General features: G+C 35.3%; 1 protein-coding gene across 1 annotated transcript; it reads right to left on the minus strand.

Moving 5' to 3' along the window:
• Nucleotides 1-2,756: 2,756 nt before the first annotated feature.
• LOC144968926 (protein HGH1 homolog) lies at nucleotides 2,757-11,837 on the minus strand. Its single transcript, XM_078907784.1, has 4 exons — nucleotides 11,704-11,837; nucleotides 9,373-10,265; nucleotides 7,496-7,686; nucleotides 2,757-5,614 (listed from the first exon to the last, which is right to left on the minus strand). The coding sequence occupies exons 2-4, from the start codon at nucleotides 10,040-10,042 to the stop codon at nucleotides 5,261-5,263; spliced, it is 1,215 nt and encodes a 404-aa protein (XP_078763910.1). The 5' UTR covers nucleotides 10,043-10,265; nucleotides 11,704-11,837; the 3' UTR covers nucleotides 2,757-5,260.
• Between the last annotated feature and the right edge of the window lie 289 nt (nucleotides 11,838-12,126).

Raw genomic sequence — 12,126 nt, forward strand, 5'->3', positions numbered from 1 at the left:
ATTCATCATGACTTTCGTTCCGTCCCTTAATAATAATATGTACACTATATTTGCATTTAAGTACACTTTGACTATTCTATTTTGATTCTTTTTGTCTGGGACTAGGATGGTTTTAAATATGAATTAAATGTTCATGTCTCTCAAAATACATCTATTACGCATTGGCCTATCTTTTATATACTTTTGTAACAATTTAAAACCATTTCAGTCTTTAAATTTCACAGGGAAACGAACGATATTGATTATATTATATCGAAATGGTTCTACTTAAACCTTTCCAAAGGACAATGTCTACAACTGAATATTGATTTTCTTGCTGACTGACGTAAAATATGTTTATTGGTGCTTCGCTTACTTTTTCTTTCTTTTTGCACTTTTTCACACTAGTTCTTTTTTTTCCTTTTTAATATTTTTCTCTTTTTCTTTTTCTCCTCTTCAACTTTCTCGAAACTCACGACCGAGGTCAAATTTCAGACAAACTGACTACCTTGCTTTTCCAAATTCGTTTGCATTCATGTGGCTTGAGATGTACCCAGCTTATTACTACTATGTCCGAATGCTATCCAAACCGCATATTTTGGGAGCACACCTGATGCTGCTTCTGCGATGATCATCACATCAGTATCCATTGCATATGTATTGTTTTAAATGGTTTTTACGGCGCTTGCAACACACTAAGGTCATTTCAGCTCCAGTAAAAAGATAGAAAATGGGATATTCAAAAAAAACAAAAAAAAAAACAAGCGCGGAAGAATAAGTAGTAAGGCAAAAGGGAATGGTTCAAAAAGGGAACAGATGTAGATCCCAAGAGCACACTACAAGTGTGTTGAGATCACCCAAAAGTCTCATCCAGACAAGCACATGATCCCACCAAGAGGAATATACTTAAATGCTTAATAAATATGATATTCATAAAAAAAAACAAAAATATTACAACAGAGATGATTCAAAAAGAAAAATATGTCATTTCTCAAAACTAACACTGACTATACATTTGACTGTGTTCCTCTCATCCAAGGACTCCAGCAAGGGCCAATACAAAACCAAGTAATCCCATTCTAAGACAAAGACAGAAACCAACTCAGAAAACCGATATAGGGGGATAGAAGTAGAAGAAGACACATCAAGTGGCCTTCTGCCCGCCATGGGAGGTCAAAAGATCCCACCCAATTCAATTGGTTTCTTATTGAGATTGTAACGGAACCTGATGCACACACGCTGGGCTGTTCTTCTTGTTTATCAAGATAAATGGTGAGTACAGGAGATATCAAAGTAACCTCCAGCCCATTAAGGGAGCTCAAAATATCCCACCCAGTGTCTCGGATGTGAATAAGTACTTGTCGATAGTCAGTGATGATATTATAAGATGTTGGTACAAAAAAGTTTGTTGCTTTAGGTCTCTTCCAACACAATTGAGGTTATATGAGAGACCGCTGAAACAAAAAAACAAGCAATCTAACAAAAATAGTACAAATGTAAATCAGAATCATAACCTAAAGATATCATAAGCTAAATTATAAATAACCAAGAAAAAACAGGCAGAAGATTTACAGAAAAAAAATATCCCCTGTCAAAAATACAATCACAAACCAAAGAAGCAGGATAGGCTAGTAAAGAGAAGAAGAAACGACATCACTATCGGATCGTACACCCATGCGAACATCATAGGTATATGATTCAAGGGTGATGCTCCCATCCAACCACCCGCCCTGGTACTGTATGAAATTGAAAAATAGTTTCATATGGCCCGCTGGGGGAATAATTTTGTTTGTTTTCATTTATCTTTAAGGGTTTTGCGGCACATTTAGGTCATTTCACTAAATTTCAGCGCCAATAAAAAGGGAGAAAATGGGAGAGTAAAATAATTCAAGATTTTCAATAGAAAACACAGGAGATATAGTAAGACAAAGGGGAATGTACATAGCGGGGAGATGATTTAGAATTACAAGGGGAAAATATATAATCTCGCAAGACTATAATTATACATTTGACTGTTTCCCTCCCCACCAAGGACTCAGGCCAGAGCTAGGACAAAACCAAGTATGTGCGTAATCTCATTCCAAGATAAAAAAGAAAACAAGTTGTTTTAGGGCACTTGCAACACATTTTAATTTTAAGGTCATATCAGCGCCATTAAAAAGGAAGAAAATTGGATAGTTAAAAGTTCTAGAATTATAATTAAAGCACGCAAGAAAAGGTGAGACAAAGAGGATTTGGTTCAAATAGGAAACATGTAGATTCCAAGGTCACACTATCAAAGTACTTAGCTTGAGATCACCTAACTAAAAGTCTCATCCAGACACAAGCACACGTCCTCACTAAGAGGAATACACCCAAATGTTTACAAATCATATATGATATGTAAACAAATTTAAATCTTAATACAGTACATAACAGAGAGGTGATTTACAAGACAAAAAATATCATCTCCCAAAACTAACTACACATTTGACCGTTTTCCTCCCAGCCAGGGCCCTGACAAAACCATGTAATCTCATTCCAAGACAAAGACAGAAAGCAAGTTGGAAAACAGATATAGGGGGATAGAAGACACAGTATGTAGCTCCCTGCCCATTATGGGAGGTCTGGAACCCCACCCAGGAAAGCAAGTTGGAAAACACAACAGGTGTAAGAGGAGGATAGATGACACAGTAAGAGACCGACTGCCCACTACTGGAAGTAAGAAAAAAACCCCCATCCCATTGGGAGGGGGGGGGGGGGGGTAAATGAAACAATTTGAATGAGCAATAAAAATGTTATTTAATGACTGTATCAATCTTTTTATTTAATGTTATTTCCATCCCAGCTTTTACAAATAATTTCGACTTGCATCATTTTCGTGTCATGTAAAGCCTCAAGTGTAAAGAAAACGAAAAAAAAATATCATCCATGGGGACTAGAAAAGTATCACCCATAAGTAAACCATATATTATTGTATCATATAAAAGTTTACTAGTGAGGAGGCAAATGTCACCAATGAATATTTATACCTACACAACTATTTAATTTGGAAGGTAAATATCATTTTATTCAATCATTATAAAAGTTCATCAACAGTCAAACATTTATGTATATTGTCTGTTAATGTTAAAATAAAATTCACCATGATGATGATGGTGATGTGTTTTGTAATTTTTTAAAAGGATTTTATGACGCCGGCAACATATTTAGGTCATATCCACGCCAGTAAAAAGGAAGAAAATAAATGGGAGAGTCAAATAACTCTAGAATTACAAGTAAAGCACCTAAGGAAAATTAAGACAAAGAGGAATGAGTTCAGATTAGGAACAGATGTAAATTTCAAGAGTATACCATCAGTGTACTTAGTTTGAAATCACCTAAAACTAAAACATCCAGACACCAGTGCAGGATCCCACTAAAAGGAACACACTCAAAATGTTTACAAGATAATTTCAAAACAAAAAAATATAACTATCGGTACATAACAGAGATGATTTACAAGGAAAAATAAACATCACCTCCCAAAACAAACATCATACAATTGTCTGTTTACCTCTCAGCCAAGGACTCCAGCAAGGCCCAGACCAAAAACTAAGTACCTAATCCAATTCCAAGACAAAGAGAGAAACGACTCAGAAAACAGATACAGAGAGATAGAAGATAAAGCAAGTGACCTCTTGCCCACCACGACAGGTCAAAAGACCCCACCCAGATGATGATGGTACTGAGGATTATGATGATGGGAAGATGATAATAATTAATAATAATAATAATAATAATAATAATACAAATAATAATGATAATAAAAATAATAAAAAATAATAAAATAATAATAATAATGATAATAATAATAAAAATAATAATAATAATAATAATAATAATAATAATAATAACAATAATAATAAAACATGTACAGTAGTCATCGCTTTTCTGCACAGTGCTCGGCGGGAGAGCTGCACAGCATGCAATAATCTGATTGTGCAGCAATCCGATATATGAAGAGAGACAATCCTTGCTGACTTTGAAGGTGTCAATAAATCATGGATTATCTCCACTGATATATATATATATAATACCAGTGCAGCATGGAATTCTCAAACTGGTTGAGACCGTTTGTTCGAGATTTCAGATTTCCTTGTTTTCTAAATTTCCGTGTTAGGTATTTTACAAAGAATATGAAGAATAACGTGAGGGAAGAGATGGTAAATGTGTGTTGTTTTGGTGAGGTCCAATTATAATGAAGTGTAGCGAATAGTGAGTCTTGTTTCATTCAATAACAAGTGAATTTATGTTCCCTTTACATGTGCTATAATAAGAAGATAAAACCAGCACGTCCCATTTTGTTGATTACACACTGTGATGTTTTTAACCGACAAACCCAGTCTCTGATCACTAGCATTCCTCACCTATATCTCTCATGCCTGCCTTCTGACCCTGTATTCCCCTCCCTTAATAACTTCTTGAATACAATAACAGTAACGTAAAGGCCTCTGGTCATCATTGCTGGTTCTGGTACACATTAGAATGAGACGTCGAATGAGGCATCAGACACTGGTCAAACATGCTTCGCACCCCCATCCCCTATATAATATATATAGATATATATATATATATATATATACATACGCTTACCACATTATTAACTAATACTAATACATTTAAGGCCACATAGAGAGCGATGGTCGTTATTGTTTCCGTTCAAGACAAACATAAGGCAAAAGAAATTTATCAACAAATACAGAAGTTAATTAAAGATAATTACTTTTTTAAACTGGACCTTCAAACATTGATAATTCGACATCAAATAATAAACAGAGCAAAATTTAGTATCATCTAAAAGAGAAATGTTACAGCTTTATTCCTACACCACTCCAACAATAAAAGTCGACATCAAAGGTAGCAAAATGCTGTTTTAAAACTTTACTGCAGTAATACACCCCAAAATTTTATTAGTATGAAATTTAAATTGAGTTTGCCTGAAATACAAACATCTCTCTATTTATATCAATTTGTTTGGGTTGCATGACGGTTTGCGATAACTCAGTTTGTAGAATAATCGCCTCTCAAGCAAAAGGAGAAAATCCATATTGATTGGGTAGCTAAGTCTTTAAGGTGTGGTGGAAAATACTTTATTTCAGACTAGCATCCTATCTAAAGGGTAGCAAACAATTTTACAGTCCATTCAATAACACAAAAACCAGTATAATAAACTCATGCTGCATAGACCATAAGGTTCTAAACAACTTGTGGTGGTAGGGGTATTATTTGGGTTGTAAAAAAAACATGACACTTCTCACTTTTAGTTTTGGTCAACCCTATATAAACCAGATTTTAGACCACCTTCATTGTCCTTTCCATCAATTTCTTTGGAAATGTCATTATTTACATCCGCCTCATTTCCTTCTAATTCTTCCTCCATATCTTTTAATAATGCTGCATCCATTTTTTCGAATTTTGGAACCAGGTCTTCGGGAATATCAACGTTGTGTAAATCTTCCATTCCTGGTGCAGGTTCATCCATGATAAGAAGCTCACACAACTTTTGGCATGCAAGTTTTGCAGAGGCATCTTTTTCCCACTTGTGTAGTTCTCGAAGAATAACGTATGCATTCTTGTTTTTCACATACAATCTGCCTGCTTGAGTGCTACAAAGCTGTAATAAAAAATAATAACGATGCCAAAGGTGAATAAAATAAAATGTTGGGAGATGAATAAATGATCATGTGGTAGTGAAAAATGAATAGACTTGTCACCCCTGATGAACAAAAATTCTCAATCAATATCTTTGGAACGAAATCTTTAAAAAAAAACAACCAAAAAAAAAAACCCAACAGTAATAGGCACATGGTTCAACCCATATAAATATGGAGTATGATGCACTGTGGTACAACTTGGTCACATATCTCATTTATCATTTTAAATAACAAAAAAAACTTTCATCCATTTTTGACAGCTCTTGTAATTGCCTCAAATTTAGTTTGAGATGTGAGACCAGTTGATTCCATAAGAACACGAACAGTATTCAAGTTTTGCAACATCTGCGAGGAAGAAGGCATTTTGCTTGCAACTTCCACTGCTTCATCTTCCTCCTCTTCTACCTCCACTAGCTGTCCCTGCGGAAAGTTGCCATTTAAAACCCCAAAAGTTGCAAAAAGTTGCCATAAAAAAAGGGCAAAAGTTGCCATAAAAATTGCCAAAAGTTGCCAAATTTTGCGGAACATTATCCGACAAGTGGGGAGAAAAAATTGCGATTCGCAAACGCACAAACAAAGGCCAAAGTTTCAATTTAAACCACACCTGTTTATTACCTCAGCAGCAGTAATAATAATAATCATGATAATAATACAGTACTCGCGTTATACTGGCACGATCAGTCATCACCAAAAAGTGCGCTAGTATCCGATCGTACTGGAATCCGAAAAAGGCTTAAAGTACTGTAGTGCATAAAAGTAAAAAATAAAGTTATAAAAAGAATCTACATGTTATAAGACTCGTTTGTAGTTTATATAGCAAAAATTTGGTAAGAGCAATTTAGCTCTAGATTTAGTCTGTACATGCTTAATAACAGCGTGCTCAAAGACAGCATGGTCTGTACCAAAACGTTTTCAAAGCTATTACCAGCAAAAAATACCAATTTTTTACTGTTATAAATTTAACTACATCTATTTGAAGGGAAAACATTTTGTTTTTGTTAGTATTAAGTTATTTTAATGTAGGTTGCACCTTGACCTTTAAATAAGCTCACAAAATCTGTTCATGGCCTTGAGTGCAATAAATTTTCAAAAAGTTTGGCTGGATCATGGAACACACTAATCGTGGTTTGCTGAAGTCTCAAAGTATAATGAAGTTCATGGTAATCATATTTTCAATATTTTATATAAGTTGCATCATATTTTGTGTTTTGGATGTTTAAAACATGAAAAAATACAGTTAATAAAATATGATTATCTTGATCTTGATGGATATTCAAGTGTTAAAGTAAGTGAGCTATCATGAGTCTTAAAAAAAAAAAAAGCCATAATTTGATTGGTAGGTTTTCATTAGCCTGTCATATCGACTTGAAGAATAAAAAATGTGTAATGGATGTGGCCACTTCGAGAGATTGTGGGGAAAAAAATGTAACCAAATGAAAACTCATCAATAACATGAATATTTTGAAACTGTGGTTAGTGATAGAGAACATGCGCATTGACAAAAGGGAGATTGTGGGAAAATGGTATCTGTTTGGCCTCTCTGTCAATCAATCAATGATAAGGTTACTTTCTCTTTAACAATACAGGAAGTAGAATAAACTCCTGCTGCATAAACCTTTAGGATATAAATGACACATTTTTTACTATTAAAAAAATAGCAGCTGAGCTTTAAATAAAAACTGCATTTGTTGGGTAGAGTATTCAAAAAGCCTGCATGCTTAAACTATGTATCAAACCTATTACCCACAATACAGTAAAAACATAGAAACAAATAATTCTCAATCTTGTTAGTTTCCATTTTTCTTCAATCTTAAGTAAAGTGATTACCATCAACAACATACCTGGTGAATAGATTCAATAAGCATAACCCTCAAATCAGGATCTGATTCTCGCATTTTCTCAGGAGGAAGATACTGTAGGTCTACGGGTAACTTGTCCATGTCGTCATCATCAAATTCTTCTGGTCCAGCCAAAGGCAGAAGTAGTCTTGGCAAGATGTCAACTTCATCACTAAGCAGCCATGGGTGGAAATCTATAAATAGGGAGGAAAAAAATTAATGATAAAATAGCTATGTTATGTTTCAAACACAAAAGTGGTTGTGCTCTGAACATCTTAAAGAAGTTGATAAGAATAAGAGACTACATTGCAGCATGAAAATCTCGAAATCACAGAAATTTCGAACAAATCTCTATTCCTTGTTTAAATCCCTATATATTGTTTGTACTGGTGACACAAAAATCTCAAGGGGGCTAACATGGAAATATTGATTAAAATTGACCTTAACTTTTGCATTTGTTGACAAAATTCTTTTGCCCTATGCTTGTAGAGAACAGAAATAAACACTGCCATAACTCTCTTTGTGGCCTTAAATGTGGCCTTAAATGTATGAGTTAATGTGTTAAACTTTTGTAAGTGTGAGTGTATATGGGGGAGGGGAGGGGAGAGGGCGAAGCATGTTTGATCAGTGTCTGATGCACAGGACTCCTCACTCTTATGTGTACCAGTACCAATGGGGGCTAGTGAGGCAATGATGACAGCAGGCCGCTACTGTATTAAAATCAAAGAAGTGATTAGTGGTGGGGAAGATGGAGGTGAGAAACACATGGCATGAGAGAGCTAAGTGAGGAGATTAGATACCGGATGTGTATATTAAAGATGTAGCATGCTGAGTGTGTAATCAACAAAGGGACGTATTGGCTTTTCTTCTTTTTATAATACATGTAAAGGAGAACATTATTACACCTGTTATTGAATGAAACAAGAGGCACAAGCACTTAATACTACACTTCATTATGATGGGGCCTCACCGAAACAACACACGTTTACCTCCTCTCCCCCTCCCTCACAATCTTCTTCATATTCTTTGTAAACTACCCAACATGGAAATCTCAAAAACACAGAAATCTCGAACTCGAACAAACAAGCTAGGTCTCAACTTGTTCGAGAATTCTGTGCTGCGCTGTATATTTCAAATCGCCCATTGAGATCACAAAATGCACTTTCAGTGGCCCTGAGATCTAATTATGAGATGTCAGAAGACACCCCAAAAAAGCATTTATAACATTCTGTAGCCGGTCTCATGGTGTAAGTCTTACACTTGACTCAGGTGTAAAAGACTATCAAACCAGGAGCAGCACTGTGCCATTTAAAGTTGACCCAACAGCATTTTTATATAATATTTATTTAATGAAATAGTACTTTAAAAAAATATCATATATAGTGTTTTCAAATCATGAGTATTAGAGTGGGCTGTATAGAAATCCTTTCAATTTATATCATTATTGTGCACTGTACCGCCTATAACCATGGGTGCCAGCAGGAAGAAGTGCTAAGACTTGAAACTAAAATCTCGACACTTTGCCAAACCTGAAAATGTTCCTACTGAAAATGCAGCCTAAACATTACTCTTATTTCATCACCGTTTTTATACCATTATTAAATGATTACACAGCAAACATATTGACACGATGAGGAAATTGCTAATAGGCTATTTTACTCAAAACACTGAAACCGGAGATATCGCGAAACGGAATTCCGGCATGAACAGGAAAACTGGCAATCATGCCTATAACTCTCTTGTTGTTCTTGGAAGCTTTTCTACCATACATAAATTATTTCACATTGCTAGGTATTTTTTCATTGCTAATAATATTTTTTAAATGACATTAAATTCAATTTCAAATACATTGAAGTAAAAACTAACACGTTAATGCATACCATATTCAAAACAGCAATTATGAAGAGCACCAATGATACCTCCACGTCTGGTGAGAGAGCTTGAAAACTCTGTGAATGGCATCAACTTCTGTACAATGCATCGATTCTTATCCATGATTATTTTCCTTATTGATGGAACTTGAGTCAAATTGGACAAAATAGGACCTAAATGGTGAAGATAAGCTTTTTTTGCATTATAGTTTACAGTGCACAATGCATTAACAATACCTTCCATTGTCACTTTTGAATTTTCAGCTAGAATTTGCCCACTTAGCCTTGAAGCACAAGGCGTTGAACGAGTTATGTTTGCAACGATACTAGAAGCTTCATCAGCCCACCTGCAATTTGGTTCAAGAACACGTCGGAGTAGTTCATGAAAAAAAGGTGGTTCTGACAATGTAGTCATTAATTTCCATGATAAATTTTCATCAGCTGACAAATTCACTAATGTCAAATATGAATCTCTTGACACGTCATGCTCTGGGTCTAAAGTCAAATCCACCACAGCTTTCAGCAATTTATTCACCATAACAATGAACTCTCTTCCTTCTTTAGTTCCTGTCATTTCCAAAATATATCGAATTGCAACAGACTTGACATCAACTCTGGCATCTATTTTCAGAAAAGGAAGAAGTTCTTTTTGCACGTGTTGCAATTTAGCCGCATCCATCCTGACTGCAAAATGTAATGTCAGTAAAAACAGATAAAACACTTATTTTTCTTTATGTATTTATTTCACTTTCTCTTGATTCCTATCAATCACATGCTATGCCTACTGACTTGATTTAATATTTATAATTAAATTATTATATAAATCCCAAGTCCTTGGTATCATTAACAGTCTAGTGAGTAGTTTTCAGATTTGCATGTGTTGGCATGAAAATGTATCTAACCTTCCAATGAGAATTTTAAAAAGAAAAATAAGGGAGAAATTCCAAATGCGTCCTCCAATTACATTACAATATGTAAATATATGTTGATGCTGACCTTGAATTAAAGTTTTATTTATCTAAAGAAAGAAAGAAATTGACCTCTATTAAGCCACTAAAACAAAGGGTTTTTATTACTTTCAATGAAAGTTTCATTGCTTTATTCCAGTAAAGTAAAAGTTGTGTGATCATCTTGGTTAGTTACCGGTTGGGCACTTTCGGAAGGACACGATCCCTACCAAATGGAGTATTTCGTCAACAAGCCTTGCACACCCAAATTTTACCCAGCAACACAGGCTGCCTCATTGGATTTTTTGTAGCTTTTTTTCCCCCCAGACAACTCACGTGAAAAAAAGATAAGGCATTCTTTCAAGTTTTTTATTCTTTTTTTTTTTTATCTGGAAAAAAAAAAGGTGGGAGTTACCAATCCCTCGTCAGAGTTACCAATCCCTCGTCCAATTTCCCCTATGCTTGACAGGTGTCAAAACTAATAATCCTCCGAAACTTGGGACCATCCAACCATGGTCTGTAGCAATAAGGCAATAAGAGGTTTTATTTTTCCACCAGCATATATATAGGTTTTGGCTACGGAGTGTCTACGTACACAGTAACTTTAGGAAGTTTAGTGAGCAGCAACAGCAAATTGTGACCCAACTGGCCCATAAGAAAGTTATGACTGGAAACTGCTGTTCGCTTTTACTAAAAGTTTTAGGGTGGGTTCAATTAAAGATGCATAACTTCGTTATCAAGAGAGAAATACCTATCGCAGATATTTTGGTATCATTATTTTCGTTACTAACCCGGCACCTAGCCTCAGGATCTACATATACGGTAACCTTTATACACGGTAAACTTTAATCTCGCCTTTGCCTATATATAATGGGTTAAATTGTATTGTTTGATTTTTTTTTAAAATAACACTAACACACACACTCTCTCTCTCTCTCTCTGTCTATATATAGGCTACCTCTATTCTCACCCCCTCCCCCCCCCCCCCCCCCCCGGCCGATTGGATTACCAAAAAAAAACGTCGCCGGCTTTTTGCGATTTGGATTGGATTGATTTTTTTTTTAAATTGTGCAACTTGTGACAAGAAACTTAACAAATTACTGCATTACAACCTTTGGATTAAACATACAATTGTGGACTACTAGGCCCCCTATATTATGAAGACTAGCATCCGGGGTGTGTAGTGTACTATTACTATTATGAAGACTAGCATCCGGGGGGTGAGAATAGTCACTTCGATATATATATTTGGCGAACGTGTACAAACATCTTATAATATATTTATAATATCAGAAAGATCATTTATAGCCATCTATGTAAATAATAAACAGTGGGCCAAGTCCACTACTCATCAGGACTCAGACTCAGACTTTGGGGCCCCAATGTTACCGACTCGGATTGAGAGTTTGGTCTAAATTCTGAGTGAAACCCCATCCATCCCTCTGACCACGACTCGATAAAGCCCGCTTTAGAGTGGCGGACGCATATGGAATTTCTTCCCCAAAAGAAAATGGGAAGGTCATTAATTAAAATATACAATCACAACTATTATCCAAGCAACATGGACACGGATTGAGATTATTTTTCAACAAAATGCCATGGGAAGGATCAACAAAATGCCAACAACACTAAAAAAATGAAGTTGTTTCAGTCATTGATGACAATCACATATCTGTGCGCGCTCATAGAACAATTCGTTTCCTCACAGTTGAAAGTTGAAGCGAAACCATGAAAACCAAATAAGGAATTTCACTAATTGACTGATAGCAATGAAGTCCGTTGAAGGTTTGGCCTAAATCGAAGTCCAGAAAATCAT

Source organism: Berghia stephanieae, chromosome 3 (genome assembly GCF_034508935.2).
Source record: "Berghia stephanieae isolate SIO BIC M18660-M18661 chromosome 3, UCSD_Bste_1.3, whole genome shotgun sequence".
NCBI lineage: Eukaryota > Metazoa > Mollusca > Gastropoda > Nudibranchia > Aeolidiidae > Berghia > Berghia stephanieae.